The sequence below is a fragment of the Sitophilus oryzae genome, unplaced genomic scaffold (assembly GCF_002938485.1).
Source record: "Sitophilus oryzae breed Bouriz unplaced genomic scaffold, Soryzae_2.0 scaffold_177_pilon_pilon, whole genome shotgun sequence".
Classification (NCBI taxonomy): domain Eukaryota; kingdom Metazoa; phylum Arthropoda; class Insecta; order Coleoptera; family Curculionidae; genus Sitophilus; species Sitophilus oryzae.
In genome coordinates, this window is record NW_022146479.1 from 4,523,863 (window position 1) to 4,542,496 (window position 18,634).

General features: G+C 31.2%; 1 protein-coding gene across 16 annotated transcripts in view; it reads right to left on the bottom strand.

Annotated features, from left to right (window-relative positions):
• Nucleotides 1-718: 718 nt before the first annotated feature.
• Nucleotides 719-18,634, bottom strand: part of LOC115882326 (myocyte-specific enhancer factor 2) — a 104,027-nt gene continuing 86,111 nt past the window's right edge. For 11 of the 16 annotated variants that reach the window (XM_030900336.1, XM_030900331.1, XM_030900332.1 and 8 more), the window contains 7 exons: nucleotides 13,641-13,828; nucleotides 11,280-11,483; nucleotides 8,851-9,021; nucleotides 7,920-8,101; nucleotides 7,636-7,816; nucleotides 5,998-6,332; nucleotides 719-5,840 (listed from right to left, as the gene is read on the bottom strand). In XM_030900336.1, coding sequence (XP_030756196.1) covers nucleotides 5,600-5,840; nucleotides 5,998-6,332; nucleotides 7,636-7,816; nucleotides 7,920-8,101; nucleotides 8,851-9,021; nucleotides 11,280-11,483; nucleotides 13,641-13,694 — 1,368 coding nt within the window. In that variant the 5' untranslated portion in view covers nucleotides 13,695-13,828 and the 3' untranslated portion in view covers nucleotides 719-5,599. The remainder of the gene's footprint in view (nucleotides 5,841-5,997; nucleotides 6,333-7,635; nucleotides 7,817-7,919; nucleotides 8,102-8,850; nucleotides 9,022-11,279; nucleotides 11,484-13,640; nucleotides 13,829-18,634) is intronic. The other 5 variants (XM_030900340.1, XM_030900344.1, XM_030900343.1 and 2 more) reach the window with 5 other exon arrangements.

Below are 18,634 nucleotides of genomic sequence, written 5' to 3' on the forward strand. Positions count from 1 at the left end.
AATGATCAATATAAAGCAGATGGCTATATTTTTACGAAAACATGAATCGAGCATCTGAACAAATCTTGATAAACGACAGAAAATTAAGAGAAGTTATTAATTATCCTGTAATAATTAAAATTTCTATATAATTTCCTAACTATAAATTTCATTTTGAAATAACATATTAGAATTAATTGTTTTAGCGCTTATGACACCTACATTTCTTTACTTTAGATAACATTTGAAAATTACAACAAAGACAACTACCTACGCTAGAATTGGATTTATTATTGATCTTATTTAAAATACATCAATCTATTGTAGGCTTTTTGTTTTCCATCAGTCTAGTTCAATAGCATTTCCATAGATGGCGGAGTAGACCTAAAACTGCTAGAATCCCTCACTGCTCACAGTTAAGGTCAATACATAAAACAAAAAGATAGATTTATTTTATCTGGTAACTATTAGACTATTTCGCTGAACCCTTTTTATATCTTTCTTAAAAATGTATTAACTATAATGCATTAAAAGCTCAATAATCAACTTATTGAGCTATATATGTGGCACTATTGACTTTTTCCTCCTATTTTTTCTTCTAATTTTATAAGATAATCTCGTCTCGTAGTGTTTATCAATTTTACTTAAGTATTATTTACATATTTCCTTTACAAAAGATCGTGCTGGTCGTATGTATACTGTGATGTATATAAAGATGTGCGGAAAAAAAACTCAATTGTAACAAACAGTTTTATTTGGTTTAAATTCAATACAAGTAGATAAATAAATGTCAGATTAATATTGCACATGACTGAAAAACACCTTACGTCAAATGAATGTAACAGAAATAACATCTGGAAACATCTTGTTTTTATCTGTTAGACAAAATATACAATACAGCTAAACGTTAAACGGCATTGTACAACAACTTGTGAGTATAATATGTACAACTACAGCAGCTAAAATGTATTTCGTCCATTTGAGAAAAGGCAAAAAAATTAACACATTTACGCTTAAAATACCAAAAAAAATAAAAGTATGTATCCGTTTGAATGTTTACAATTGTATTAATGCCAAAGGATATACTAATAAAAAAGAACATCAATATACATAGATATCGATAAAAATGAACAAAGTTATTCATAACGAAAAGAATGGAGGCCGTTCTAAACCAAACAGAACAAAAATTATAGACAATCGAAATTAAAAAGTAAAATGGCGACGATTAGAAAGCATTTACAGAAAAAAGAATGGTATATAAATGCACGATACAACTTTTTTACGTTTTTAAGTAAAATGTCATTGCAGTTTATCAATCTGGATATTTACATTTCTGTTGCTTTGCATAATAGTCTTCTTTAAAAGAAAATATTATTCAAAATTATTACAGTTTATCAAACATCAACTCAAGAACCTCTTAAAAATATATTAAATAACTCGTGCATAAGTAGCGCCATCTTTAAGCGTGCGTCGGCATTTTACTATTCTTATACAGGGTGTCCCGAACCAGAGGCTAAAATCTTATTACTAAAATACATTCATCAAATTAAAAAAACATATATACGTATGACTAAATAATATACATATATTTAAAAATTTTCTGAAAATACTTTTTTAGTCTTTGAAAGCTTCTTTTACTTTTTTAACTTGATGTTGTAGTGGTAGGTATGTAATATTAAACTATTTTAAAACATAAAATATTTTTTTATGATTGAATTTGTTTTTGCCATAAAAGATATGTTTATGTGACTCTTTAAACAGATTTTCGTTATTTTCAAGTATGTAATAAAACTTCTTGATGCTATTAAAATAATATACATTTTTTTAATAAACATTTTTAGCGTACAATAATATAATATCCGATTAATTATTCAAAAATCAATGACTAGGAGATGAATTTAAATAGAGATTATATACTTGAAAAGAACGCGAAACAGTCTACACATTAGATTGAGTGGACACCCCGCAAGTCTATAAAAATAAAACAGGTTGGTGGAAGTTGAGTCACTGGAAATTGTGGGAACAGAAGTAGAAAGAAGGCACAAGCAGCAGAAAAGGGCTGCAGCGGAGTGTATTAGTAAATGGCAAAATACCCTGTGAGTGTCGACAAAGACAATAAAATGTACCGCGCTGTGGTAGGAAATAATGGGTACAACGACATTAACCTTATTAAGACATCGAAGGTGTATTACACATACAAGACATACATACTGTCGAGGCACTGTGAGTAAGGCAATCCTACATTTAATCAGTGGAAAAGGGTCATCCGCAAACCGAGGCGGGCAGGTACACGAGGTACAATAATTTATCTCTTTATAAACTTTATACTATCTGTGCAAGTTGGTGCACACAACAGTAGATAAAATATATTATTATGTATATACCATACAATTTCTAATTTTATATATTTATTTTTATCTTTTTTTTCTCTGTGTACGTAGATAATTTATAACCATACTCTCTGAAATCACAAACAAATCAAAAGGCTACAACAATGAACACCCTAGTTCCTTAGGAAGCAGTACGTAAAACACCGACGGGACTGGTGGCTGTGGTGTGACCTTATGGTCCCATAACTATAACAGCCAGTGGACAGAGTACATTCGTAGAGGTCTGGGGAAAATGGGGTTACCTGCTCCCGCAGTCTCGGTAGGTTAGTGGCATGTTCGCTAAATAACAAGTGTACATTTTAAACGATAATCGACTATTCTAAAAACATTTATAAAAAAGACATGAACTCTATTACAAGACAGTGATGGCATTATCCCTGGTATACCATCTGTCTTCCCTCATATATACATACACTCACATATGTATAAAGATAGTGCAGTCTCAGAAAAATTCCCCTCACACTAAAGTCTCCCATCTAGTAGAATCTCTTGACAAGTCGAATCTGCATGAAAATGTTTTTGGAATGAAACTATAATTCGCTTCAAAGTAGCGAATATCTAAAGCATTGTACTTTTCTGTCAATATACATAAATACGCCTAATATCTAAAACATTAGAGTATCAAAAATTAACCCCAACAGCAAATATTCTCCATTCTTTATTCCAAATGAAAGTCGTAATTTTTAAATGTAATCTCGGATCCTGTTATATAGACAATTATGCATATCAATGAAAATAACACCTATAAATTGTGTTCTCACGGTTTGCTAACCATGTTATCCACTATTATTCATCTGCTGCTGGTTGATAACATGATTAGGAAAACGTTCGTCAAAAACTTAAAAGTGTATTTGTGTATTGTGGTTTATTAGTGAAATATTCTTTTTTAATAGGAAATATTTCGACCCAAAATACCCTGTTGGCAACAGCAATTCTTGGGTCGGTATTGAAATGAATGAATCGCTATGGTGATCTTGTAAGGCGAAGAGAGAAAAATATGTAAGTGTTTTCTCTCTCCGACGTTTAATTTCATTCGCTTAGAAAAATACTTCTCTCTGTTCAGTACATCATATTGTATGAACATATTGACTGTACTCTTCGTACACACGAAAATCGGTATCCAAAGCCAAGCATTGCCGATTGTGTATTATCTGCTATGATCAAATAAAGTCACATATATATATTAGGTTTCATTATTTTTTGGAATAAGAATATCAAAATTTGAAAACGCGTGCTTTTGAGGGTTTTGTTCAAACTATCAATGATTATTCTAGAAAAAAAAACATCGTTCTGCATAAAAATGAGAAAAAATAATAGGAAAGTTTATATAACAATCAAATCAACTTTCATCGAGACAGGATAGAAAGTACAATCAAAATTAATAACAGTCTTAAGAAGAAAAATAACAATTTGGTGTAAGTGATATATATTAATAAATTCATTGGCAAAAAGAGAAAAAGATAGACTTTCATTTGTACTTTTAAAAGTTATAACAAATTATTTGAATGCAGTTCAACTGATAACTTATTTCTGAAAGTAAATAGCTTAAAATTTATTTAAATGAAATTGTAACTCTCCTTAGGATTATGATCACAATTTCAATATAGTATATAAATATATTTACCTGGAAAATAGTTGAACTATTAAAAAATTACTGACTGTTATAAAATTGAGAAAAAAAATAGAGAGCCTCTTTTTAAGAAACTTAGCACCATCAATCAAACAAATCCTACTATTTTAACTTATTTAGCATTTTGATTTACCTTACATGAAATATGTCACCAAAAAAACTGTCTTTTTTTGTTAAAGGAACATTAATTTACTCGACGATTATATTTAACTATGTCTCAACATAGAAAAAAATCCGCAAAGCAAAGAAATGTTAATATTTAATCTTAGTTTTTGGTAATAATAAAAAAAGTGTTTTTTTATGTTAGTAATTTGTGCTCTGTTGAAAAATTGATATACGTACATAAATGTCACTGTCAAACATAAGTATGCTTATTTATTCTAAAATATTTCAAGCATAATTATTTCTTGTAGTTCTAATTTCAATTCTTGGATGTTATTTTTTTATTAGGATGAGGCTATATTTTATAAAATATATAATATACTTAAAACAGAGCAGAAGTTTGATAAATATATCTTCAAATTGCAAAACAAGTTGAAAACATTTTATATATTTGGATGTATAGGTGTGCAATTATTAACATTTGGAGAATAATCTAACGATAATATATATTTTCAACAACTCTTATATGATTTTGGTACCTACCTCCTGTATTATCACATCTACCTCAATAGCACCATTTCTCAAATAGAACAACAGAATTGACAGTAACAAATGTATGAATATTTTCTTATTTATATTAAATAGGCACAGACGCTTAAGCTAATGTAAGTCTTTGTATATTAGCGTTTTTGTACTCAATGAGTATTTTTCTGAGACACGCCCTGTATAATGGAGGGAGTTAATAACAACGCCCGATTATATGTATAAATAGAAACTATACAAATACAATTGTATAAAGATATGCGCTTCGGCATTTCTTGCCGAAATATAACCCACTCTATAAAAAAATCTTGTTCTCTTAAAATCCATTCTCTCTCATCATCTTTCACGCTTCACCTTTCATTGATAATGACTATTAAAAAAACAGTTACGTGTTGTATCATAAGTTTATCAATGTTCTTAATGTACAGTGACTGCCAAAAAATTCTCAACATATGGGATTTTTATCAATTCAGCTCACCCAATAACAAAAATCATTTTGATTGGCAAATATCATGAAGATAATTAAAAGAAAACATTTGAAGACGTAAAATAAAAGTAAAGCATTTTGTTTTAAGTACAAAAAAATCTTGAAATAAAAATATGGTAAACATACCAACAAAAAATTAAAGTTCCTGAAAATGGACTTAACATAAAATGTGACGTCGATACATGACGTAATATCAAAATTAATATTTTTTATTGAACATGCTAAACTGGTGTAACATTCAGTTGAACTACTCTATTAAGCAGTAATATTTTTTCCCATTTATTGAGAACATCTTGACGGTCACTATACGATCTCTTATGTTCCTCTTTTATTTTAATGTCTAATAGACTTGAATTGTATCACATGGATGACAAATTGGCAAATAACGCTTTATGCTGTCCACTTCCACATATCCACATTATCACTATGGCACTGATGTGTACCGCGGCTATAGGCCACCGCGGTTGGTTAAGCCCAGTCGGAGAGCCGTGGCCTTTTGTGCAGCTGCACTGCGTCGTAGTCGCCAGGGCCTGCTGGACCAGAGGGTCCCGAGGGAGGTGTAGGCGACGGCAGGTTGGTGGGGGTGACGCTGCCTGGGGTCGGGGTCACCTGACCCGCCGAGCTGGGCCTCGGATGATGGCCGTGGGTCAAATTCAGGGTCTGTCCGTGGGCCTGAGGGTGATGGACGGTAGAGCTACAATAAAAAATACTGACAAGTCAATCTAGGGTTTGATTCCATTTGCAATTTCATATACAGTAATAAAATGATAATAGTGATGATAAATCAAATGACAGTGCAAGCTCCACATCAGTATTTGGCTTAAGACAAACATAATACAAGGATAATACAAAGGGGTTCGAATTACCTGGAAAGGTGCGGATGGTGATCCCTAGGAGGTGATATCGGTTCGCTCTTAATTTTAACAGGCAGTGGCGAGCCCGCTGTAGGAGGCGGCGTACTGCTCGAAACGGCGAGGTGGGGCATGCACCCGCCACTGGAGCCAGGTCCCCCGCCGCCAGCGCTGTGCGCTAGTGACGACGCCAGCTGGGAACTACTCCAAGGCATAGACGTCAGCGCCATATCAGAGCTTATACTGAAGTCCTGTGCCCCGAAGGAAGTTAGCGTGCTGGGGTACCCGGCGAGACCTGGAGTCTGAAGTGATACGACCGGCGTGTTCAATGACGCTTGTGACCTGTTGTGCTGAAAAAATACATTCTGTTAGACATATACTTTATAAGGACCAATGTTCTCTTAACTAACGCTTAATGGCTACAGAGTGGTCTGCCAGAACCCCAAGCAAAGTACTCCTCTATATTTCGCAAACGCAGGCAATTGCAATGGTGAGTAGCTGAATAAGTTAGTAAAAGAATAAACTCGTTAGCGTTCGGAGTGCTGATTTATAAAATATAGAAATTTGAGCGGTGTATACCGGACTCTTGTGTAGCGATTATTTAAGTTTTTTTTTCATGAATTTATAGATCCTGTATAGTTTTTATACAGAATATAATTATATATAGAGCAAAATATGGCCTATAAAAACAGAGCGCCGAAAAAATGATGTTAAAAACAGAAATGGAGTTCTGGAGAAGAGCTGTTGGAAAATCGTTGATGATATCAGAACCAAACAGTTAATACTCACTTACAAAACAACTGCTGAAATGGACGCCCCAAAGCAGAAGGATAAGAGGAAGACCGAGAACAAGCTGGATAGACTAAATAAGGAACGGACCAAAACTGAATGGACCAAAGACAGCTTGATGATAACATGTGGAAACATAGAAAAGAGTGGCGGTTAGGAATCGGAAAACGTCGTAGAACGTTGTAAACCGAACGGGGTATAGTTTTTCATATTATCTTTGCTGGTTTTAGTACAAACATAAATAAAATTAAATTATAGTTGTCCATAAATACATACGGGAAATTTTGAAATGGTAAACGTTAGTACCAAAAATACATATGCAATAGACTAAAGCTATTAAAATGCCTTGAAAATTAAATGTCTCGATTTTTTTAAACGTCTGGCTAGAGCTGTTACAACTCTGTTGAAGGAAAAAGATTGCTCAACCAACAAATTCCAAGAACTAGAAAACAGACATTTGCTCTAGGTGTCTTTATAACATAAAATGAATAGTAGTAGTGAAATGTACAGTATATCTGTACAGTTTGTAAAAAAAACATTTGTTTACATTGCTCAAGAGAAATATGTTTAGACTGATGCGAGGATAAAAATATGTAAAAAGATTACTTTTTAATCTTTACCATATAATATTTAAAATAAAGTTTGCTTTCCGATTTATTATTGTATTTGTTATGTGTATATATTTTTAACTAAATCATGTAAATTCATAAAAGTATAGAGAGATACAAAAACATTTTGATTTCTATTATATTATGTCACTTAAAAACATGTGTCTAACAGACCACTCTGTAGCGATTAAAGGAAAAATATTTAGTGTAGCCGTTAAGGGTTAATACAATAAATAGAGAATGAATTAAAACTTACTTCTGCATATGACACTTCTTCAGCAGTAAGACTAGAGCTTAGAGGAGTTGGTATGACCACTCGCAAATTAGTTCTTGGACCTGGAGAATGCTGTTTAGGATGTTTTGATGAACTCATGCCAGGGCCTGGACTTGGTCCAGGCGAAGGCGATCCTCCTATAGGTGATGCCGAGTTGGGATATCTTAAATAGAAATTGTTACTGTGTTAAAACATATAAAATAATAATTTGTTAAATGTTTCAATTAAAAACATTTATTTTATCAGATTATAAGGATCTTGCTCACCCATTGCTCATTTCCAACATTGCGCCACTAGGATAGACTGAATCTGTTTCAGATGAAGATGGCCGTGGACTAATACTAGTGTGTGCCATCTGCGGACTAGACTGCAGCAGTGTTGAGTCACTGTAACTTATGTTCACTGGTACTGAGACAGGTTGAGAATAATTCGATGAACTCATATTAACCTGGAAAATAAAAAAAAATAGAAAATCGACTGTCAAGACTCACATAATAAAATTTCTCAAGAACCCAAAAAGTGTATTACTCTTATAAATATATATTACGTATGAAGGGTAATTTGATGAAATAAAGTTTAAATAATCCTTTTTCAGCTGTTCAATAATATATTCAAATGATTTCTTTCTGATCGTACCTTGAAGTTCAAAACTCAAAAGATTTCGTGATAATAGAACATATACAGATTGTTAACTGCACGGTTACTTATTGGGGAACAGAATGGCAACACAGCCTATGCTAAGCTGCCGACTCGACCCGTCACGTCGTCTCTCGACGAGCGGGCCGAGGTTGCCATATTTCAACAATAAAGCTCTTGCCGCTAGTAATAAACAAATTAACAACCTGTATAGTTTTAAAAAACAAATTATCAAAATTCTTTCCCATTTAATTTTAAATCTTTGTCCTTTTATAGTACTCGATATTAGGAGGATGATTTTACTTGGTCAAAAATAAAAAAATTATGTCTCTGACAATTAATAATGGTAATACTACAATGGTATATTATTTCTACAGAATGTCAAAGATAACAATGCTCCTTAAAGGGATTTTGTAAATTAGTAAACATGCAAGGCTATGTTTTAGTCGATGGTAACCGACCTGGTTTATACATATACTTATAGAGTGCATTCTTATCCAAGACATGCTGTATATGATAAGTTCTATGACTATATAACAATAAAACAAAAAAAATACTAACAGGACTAACCCTTTGCCCATTAAGCGACTGGTTCCTCTGGAGCATCATTTGGAAATCTTCGTCGATTTTGCTGTATTTGGCTTCTGTCCTGGGTGTCAGCTGATATTCCGTCTCCGGTTCTGGACTGTCCGGGCTCATCACTCCGTTCTTATGCTCCTTCTTATTTAGTGCCTGCAAGTGTCAGTGGACCAGCTCATGGAGAAATACACTAGCGTTTGCACGCACATGCTGGGGTATATGGTTTTATTTTATCATTTTGTTTTATATCATCCCATCAAAATGAAATTACCACTTTTTAAATAAAGATTCCAATAGTTATTTGCAAAATTAATGTTGTTAAGAACCCAAAAAGTGTTGCCTCTATGTATGTACAGTGTGTTCAAAATATTTGGATGGTATATATGGATTTGTATATGATTGATAAACCGATAATTAAACAGATAAACCTGTAATTAGTAAAAATTAACGAAGAACAACTGATCAATCAGCGGACGGTGTTTAAATTTGAGAAATTTACTATATAGATAAGTGTAGGTATGTAGGCTTGTCGTTTCCATAAGCGACCAATTATATGTCGATTATTTAAAAACGCTTTCTTGATAAAACATTCATATTGTTTGCTTGCCGTACATATCGTTTAGAAAAGAATTGTTCAATTTTATCCTAAAACATCCAGCGGGTTTACCATAAAACAATAAAATTGAGTATCGATTGTTGTAACAGAAAACTTACATAAAGGACGAACAAATTTAGGTGGGTGAACAATTACACACAGCCAAAAATGTAGAAAACAAAATTTATTTGGTTGGATTTATTGGAAAGGCACAAAAAAATATTATATATTTTCTGGTATTTTTAACTAAAAAGACACACACCTTAATATTTGTTTAACCTTTCGCAGCTATTGTATAGCCTTTTTACTCGGCTGCCGATCCGAAATTTTCACGCTATTATAGAGTATGAAAAAATATGGAAAAAATATATTTTTATTTCGTTTTTTATTCAGAAATACAATTTTTTCTAGTATGTCACTTCTAATGGATATGTCTATTCTATTCTACAATATGTTGAAATATAGTGTCTTGGAATAAAAATAAAATCGGAGTAAAACAACAAATTTTGAACAAAAAATAGAAAAAATGCAGTGTTTATTTAATTAAATTTAATAAATATTCCTATTACCCCATTACTCAATTTCCTATATTTTGAAATATACGTGTTGCGTTGATAATATTTTTATCATTATTACTGACTTATATATCATTATTACTGACTTATATCATTATTACTTACTCAACATAACTGTTATACCTGTACTAAATAAGGGTAATTGTAAGGACTAGTTAAAGGGCTGATATGTGCTAAAACCCATACATTTCTATATTTTTCTTCTCAAAAGCATTGTTTTCAAAAAGTAAAATATTAAAATACTGAGTAATGTAAACATACGAATAATTTTTATAAATCAATACCATAAAAAATCTTCCTAACGAATAAAAAATACAAGCAAAAAATATAATATTTTTTTCTGGATAAAATTACATTGTGCTCATAGTCTTTCTTTCCAATTAAACGACGTATTTATCAACAATGTCATGCTTTGTCTAATTAGAACATATACTTGTTTTTCTGGGGGTTATTAGGAGAAACATGAACTACAAAAAAAATATAAAAAAAGTAATATTTCCTTTAATGGGATGTCAGAAGTAAATAAAACAAAATCATAAAATATGTATCTTATAAAGGGAGAGGTAATAATAATAATTTGTTAGAATCTCAATACTGAAGCAACAACTCGTGTTAATAACAGGCAAATGCAGATTTAGATCGACAACTGACTAAAAATAAAAAGTAAAACGAAAGCATGACTAAATAACTTAAAAAACAAAAGTAAAATAAAAACACTAATTTCTAAATTAAATGTTAAAATTATCACGTTTTGCAGCTAAAGACATAATAAAAACGTTCGTCAAGTTTCATCTCGGATAACTCATTTTTAGAAAATTAGAATATAATACTATTTTAACCTCTTTGTAATGTTTTGGAAATATCTTGGAAATCTATAAGTATTTTAATTTACTGGCGACAAGATTACAATTTTTAAATATAAAAGAAAATTATTTTAAAGTAATTTAACTAAATAAACTGAAGAAAATTCAAATAATAAGAAAAATTAAAAAATGACACTGAAAACTCACAGAAAGTATAAGAACTATCTTTTTTTCGAATGAAATTGTAAAATTCAAATTAATTAATAGTTTAGAATTGAATAAACTAAAAGAGTAAGTTACCCAAAGACCAAACCTGATCACGATTCGACTACATCCGACTACAACTTTTAAAACGCAATTTGAAAGGTAAACAGAGTTATCGTGTTTTCTTTGCATCAGCCAAGTATTATTGGCAAGTTGCTGCTGGACTTGATGTACCTCGATAATATTTTTATTGGTCAACGACTCGTGTGGCTCATTGTACTCCGTATATTTGAGTAGTACTTTGTCCATATCGGTGCTGGCATACTGGTACAGTTTGTTGCTGCTGCTGAAAATGATGAGGGCGATCTCACAATCGCACAGTACTGACAGTTCGTAGGCTTTCTTCATCACTCCAAATTTCCGTTTGTTAAAAGTTACCTACAAGAAAATAACAGTTTTTTAAATAAAGCTTTTATCTATAGCCCCTCAAATCGTGATTATAATATTAGAAATGCAATCAGACACAAAAAGTCACAGTATGAAAGATATGCATTGATATTACTCGTAATATTTATTTAAAATTGTCTGCATATTTTTTATTAAATATTATTGTCTAGGAGGCAGTGAATATTTTCAGTACTTATTTTCCCAGTCAGCAATCCGATAGAATTATTCAGTATGTTATACAGGGTGTCCCAGAAATAAGTGAAAGTATTTTAAGGGGTGGTAGATCTCGATAAAAGAAACATATTTTCTCTTTATCATTTTTCAAATAAGTCTAAAATAACGGAGTTATTTTACTTTGAAAATTGCCAAAAAAAAATATTTTTTGCTAAAATTTTGAAAACCACTAGATCTTTTCTGGATTTTCTTTATTGTAAATTTAATCTACTACCAATGTTGCCATATATTATCAAGAAATTATGTTTTTCGACTAAAAACTAAAAAAAAATCTAAAAAATTTTTCAAGAAAAAACCGAATGGGTAATTTTCTGGCAGGTGAAAAATTGGATAAAAATTACTGAAACCTTTACCCTTATTTTCGCAGCTTGTCAAAATTTGCCAAAATCAGCCAGACCTGCTTTTGACATCTTCAGTCTATATGATACGTTAAATTGTAAGCAAGGGAAATAAGGATTACGGATTTCAAAAATCTAACAAATTTTTGCATCGGCAAATTTTGCATCGACAGACTGACTTTCCTCCACTTGGTATGTGCCAGACTGGTTATTTCCATTGATAAAACAATTCACTTTAATGAATGTCAAATATTTACGACTGGAAAAATAAGTGGACTTTTTTTATTTAGCGAACGAAACCAAACAAAACCAAAACACTGCCTCCTGGATTATTATTAATAGTATCACTTTTAATTCTCTCGTCTGTATACTGCATCTATCGATATTCCGAGTATCGATATTTTACTACATCGATATGTTGTGTATAATGATTTGGATATAACAAATCGAAGTTATAAGGAGTGTCGTACATTCCTAGTTGAAACTCATTTGAATAATTTATTTAATTGATATCATATCAGCATTAATTTCATAACATAAACCTACCATAGACGTATATTTTCTCCTATTAACAATGATAATATAATTTTTTTGTCCAATGAAGGCTTTTGAACTGGAGTCATTTGGAGAAACACAGACAAGTTGATATTATTTCTTGATATTTATTATGTGATGATTTATTTCCTTTTTCAACAAATACTTTTTCCTTTGAGTGATTATTGTAGGTTGACATTTGAAAAATGCAACCATACGCTCTTTCATACGCCATATGATTTTGCTTCAAACACAGCTTTTAAGAAAAAAGAATACAGTCTGCAAATTTTGAAACGTTGACCTTAATGTTTAATTATGATGTTTATTGAAACAATTTAGTATCAAGGTCATTCACAGGGCCTCTCTGTGTCAGTTTGTATAAAAATATATTAATAGGGATTAAAAGAAAAACTAGAAATCCTCAAAATTAGAAATATACAAAGAATCACCAAATTACTATATAGTAAAAACTTAAATTATGTATAAATCACGATTAACCTTTTTTTAAATAGGTAAATCTTGTAACTGCTTTGTGTGTTTTCAAAGAGAGAAACTAAACAAAAACAGTTTTTTTTTAAATCTTTATTATGAATAGATATATTAAAATTTAAAATCTCCAAAAATTGTAGTTTTTTTATTTAATAAATTCATTTTGTATATAAGAATGTTTGGGTTAAGAAAAATAATATAAAATGCATACTTGAAATGATAGATATAACACAAAACTGTTTTATATAACATTATTGCACTAGTATATGACATTTATGACTGATCTCATAGAAATTTTCCAATATTGTATTATCTTTTTACGTCAAATCCGATGAAGATATTTTTATTTACCAATATGTGTCACTTTAAATAATATTTTTCCAAAAACCTACTAATAGATTGCAAAAAGAAAATAAATCCACAACCTGAATAAATAAATAAACTCAGAACAATAAGAAGGCAGAAAAAGTTCAGAGTTAAAAAAGTTAAAAAAAAAACAAAAGCTTTAATCAAATAAGTTGCTACTTATAAAAAATAATACATAATATCTTACCTGTCTATTTCGTTCATCTGTGATTCTAGATATTTGTATTTTTTTGCGACCCATGGCAGCAATTTTGAAAATATTAATGAAAAATCCGTTTCGAGAAATTATTTAGAGTCGGTCGACTCAACTTCAATAAATATATATTTTTTCTTATAACTTTGGTCCTAACTTAGCCCTGCTTGGAACACCACAATCTGAAACAAGACATAACGTTATAATTTGAAAACTTAACTTTTTTAAGTGTTAGTTAAAACCGATTTTAGTTCTTTAAGTTAGTGGTTATTTTTCATTTTAATTTGATGATATTTATATGTTCTTGTGCCTCTAGGTTTACCTATTTCTATTAGATGTTTCTATGAACAGTTTTAGCACTCTTCAAGTGATCGGTTGTACGGAGTCCAATTTTTTTCAGGATTTTTTTACTTAAATACAAAGCTACTAACTCCTATAGTGCCCTAACTAAATACTCCTAACCAATGGGCACCCTACGCCAGCATCCTTCAGGCAGAAATCTACGCTATCGAAAGATGCTTACAACCAGGGTTCGGAAAACTACATGTTACTTTTAAAAACTACATAAACTACATTACATGTAGTTAATGTAGTTTATGTAGAGGGTGTAGTTTTATGTAACTTATGTATGTAACTTTCAAATATCAAAGGTTTGAGGTGAGGTTTTAATAAGTTGAAGCTTTAAAAACACATAATGTATTTAAGAAAACAGAAGAAATATGGCTTTAAATATAATATTTACATCATATTATCTCTATTACACCTCATACAAAGGAAAACCATTCATAATATCAATACATAGTTTATTAACGTAGTTTTTATGTAGTTAATGAACGGGAAAAGACGTAGTTTTTGAAGAAAAACTACACGTATATAGTTAATCAGGTAAATTACGTCTTAATTAACTACTTCCGAACCCTGCTTACAACTTATCTTAGATAGGAACTACCACTTTTGTTCGGGAATTTCTATCACCACCGGTGAGATGTCTCTGCATCAGTGCGAATTCCAGAAGGTCATATTAGAGCAGGGCCTGTTTTCGCAACAATAATAAACTCCTCCTATTCTGGGTGTCAGCTCACCAAGAAATTTATTTACTCCTTAGAATGCAATGAAAAAGCAAACGATCTAGCTAGTAAAGGAGCGAAAACTCCACTAACTGGACCAGAACCATTCTGTTTCCCAAGTGTAAACCAACTTGTAAAACTCCATCCGTAATCTGGAATGGGAATGTTGCAAGGGTCTAAGACACTCGAAGAAGTTTCTACGACCGAGAAAAATTAAAGATTCTCCTAGATTTAAGTAAGAACAATCTTCGGATTGTCACGGGGTTTTTAACAGGACACTGTCTCCTCAGTACACTGAACCTAAGAAACAACCGGCAAATGCAGATTCTGTGGCGAAAATGGGGAAACACCAAAATCATTGAATGCGCTAACACGACAACCATTCGTGCCATTAAATTTGGTACGACTGATATCGGAGATGGAGAACCAACCTCTGTAAAACCGTCTCAAATACTGGCTTTTGTCAAAGCCCTGAGGCTGTATGATGATATCCCGTTATAACCCCCCTCTCATACATTACATTTTACTTATATACTGTGCTCTAACAAATAAAAAAAAACTGTTTCTCTCAATCTTATTAAAAAAATATATATATTTATAAATATACTTAGATAAATACGTTTCTTAAAGCGTCGACGTAGTTATTTTCTGACCCATTAGAAAAATTGGCATTGCACCAATAATGAGTTGTAGATTTTAATTTGAACAGATAAATATTATTAGTAATAAATGTATTAAGGTGAAATAAAAATGCTAAATTTTAAATAAAGTAATCATTAAAAAAATAATAAAACAATATAATCCTACGTCAAAAAAATTGTAGACTTTGAATTTTTAGCAGGCTATGCTTTATGATTTTTTGCCTTTTGGCTGAAACACCATAAACAAAATTAGGTTAGTATGTTGAACTCGCTAGAAGTAACATTTTTAAAAATTAACTAATACCTTGGCAAAAATAAATATAGTTGTACATATTGAGATACAGGGTGGGTCTGAAAAAAGCGCAAATATTTTTAGGAGTGGTATATTTCGACACCATAAACAAGTCTATGGTTTTTCTCGAGATTTTTTTTTAAATTCCCGTTTTTTTTTCATTTTCAGTTAAAAAACATAACATCTTCATAATATGACAACATAGGTGGTAGATTAAATTTATAAGAAAGAAAACACAGAAAAGATAAAGCGGTTATTTTAGACTTATTTGAAAAACGGTAGAGAAAATATGTTTCTTTTAGCGAGATCTACCGGCCTTGAAAATATTTGCACATATATATTCTCACTACATAGTATATTTAAAAATGCAACCAAAAGTTACTAATGTCTTAAAGCATAAAGTGATATTAAAACAAATTTTTGGACCTATAACAGTAGGATAGGCAAGATCCAATAATATCATATTAATTTGAATTAGTTCAATTATGTTTTATTCTTTCTCCAGTAAAAACCACATATTTATTCAAAAATGTGTTTAATCAGATATATACATAATGTTTATTAGAAATGTTTGCCAGGAAAACTTTTAGCATATTATGATTATTATTCTAAATCCCATCCTTGAAACAGATAACGATTCAACAAATTCCTAAAAATATGCCAAGGTTAGATGAACATCCAAAAAGAAATACAAAAATTAGGAATGAGTGCCCTAAAATACTCTGTTTTTTAAAATTGTCTTTCTTCAAGAAAATTTGTATTTTTTTATAGAAACTTTTGGACTGAAACTAAATACAACGAATCCAGGCTTTCGGGTTAAATTCTTCATCATAATGTATTTATAGCATGACTCTTTAGAATCCCAAACTCATTTAGTTACTATGTGTTCAAAATTTAAAATGGTTCTGTATGAAGTTAGTCTTGAGCTCTAATTTCAAATTATTTTAATACTGAATATTATTGGTTAGGCAAAAATCAGTTGGAATGGAATCACCAAAATTGAGTGGGTAAGTCAAAAATCTGTCATATTAACATCCCTTCTAAATGTTAAGAATTTTCAGCTCTGATTTTATAGCATTTGAGGGACAAAAACAGTTGAATGTAATCGTTCAAAATTTAAATTTAAGAAGACGGAATTTTGAAAGAAATAAAAATGGGGGTAAGTGCGATATGGATTACACAAAATGACAATGCATCAACAGATTCAATCATCTGACCAAAAAATTGCCTATTTCTGACAAGTTCTATAAAAAATATGATACAGTAATTGCCAGTTTTCTCTTGACTTATCTGTTTCAGTATATATGTTACTGTAAATGTCCGAAATGCGGCAAAACCTAGGATAAGCGCGCTAAACCTAGGATTTACCAATGAATTAACACCCCCCAAATAACCACGCTAACCAACTCGGAATGCGGTAAAACCGCATTTCGGACATCTACAGTGACATATACAAGTAATCAAATATTGCAATTAGATTAGATTTTTTAGCGTTTTTAGTTTTTTACAGCCCTATTGTGTCCTCTTCTTGTCTTTTAAGTTAATATTCCCCAGTTCATATCCTTTTTAACTGTCTAATAAGTTGGAAACTAGACCTTCCTATATCTTTGTCAATGGCTTATCATTACTTAGCACAAAGAACCGCGCATTTTCCAGAATATCGCACTGGCATAGAATGTGTTTCTTTCATAGAACATTGTTTCTTCTTCTAGTTGACAGAATCGACAGACGGCTTGGTTTGTCAACCCCATCGGCTTTTTAGTTTTCCTGTCTTGATTATCAATAAACAAATGTTGACAATCACACTGTTTTGTGACCATTTTTGTAATTGATTTTGTAGCACCGCAGAAAGGTTCTGGGCCTAGGAACGACATTGATGAACCTTGTTTAACCCATTTATCTACATTTCTGCTGCCCTGGTGAGTGGTGATAGGCCAATTGTTACGTTCTCCCAATGTATGTTAAGGATGCATCCCATATTTAGGGTAAAGACGGTCCTACAGGCTGTAACAAATGTCAGACGTCCGGAATTTCCGGGAAAGTCCCGGATTAGGTAATTTTTTTAAGGTCAGGTTTCACGAAAAGTGTCAATCAAATGTTATAAAGTTCACAAAGCAAAAAATACACTTATACTTAACATTATTCTTAACAGAATAAGTATATTGTGTAAAAATTATTTTTAAACAGTCTAGTTTAAAATTCGAGAAAATAATTTCTTTGGAAATGGATTTGTGTGTTTGGAAACGTATGATCGTTTTTTAAACTTTCTATAATTAGTGTTAAATTTAAAAATTATGTTTATTCTTAGTAAATGACGTCGTCACAGTTATCATCGACTGTCATTCCCCAACGTTCTTTGACACCTTTTTTTTCGATCATACGGTATTTACCTTAATTTCTCTTATTTTGGTAATTATGGCTTCTTTTATGTTGCTTGTGCTTGCATAAAAAAAAGGTTTTGACTATAATTTGTGTTAGTTTAGTCTCCACACACTATTCCCGCAAATGTGGACTAGGAAGAGGGTGGTGATGTAGGGTTGCCAACTTTCAAAATAAAAAATAACATAGAGGACGAGAGGGTAAAAAAGAGACATTTTTTGAAATTTGGCCTAAATGTCTAGTTTACCAAAAATTTATGCCAACGGTATGCGATTGATTGTCTTTCTTACTCTCTTAAAAATATTTATACTCAAAACTTGTTAAAATAAAACAAACCATTTTCAACAAAACTTTTTTTTTCAAAACATAAGCTAACAGTAAATAAACATAAAATAATTAAACATGTTATCGCTTCCACAATAACAATTACAGATTAACACAAGATACAGATTAACAATTTTTTAAAGCATTGTGGCTATAGACGAATATTTTTTAGATTTTGAGTTTGGCGTGTAAAAAAAGAGGACTTTTTCAATACGAAAGAGAAAAGAGGACAATGAGATCAAAAAGAGGACTGTCCTCTGGAATAGAGGACGGTTGGCAACCCTA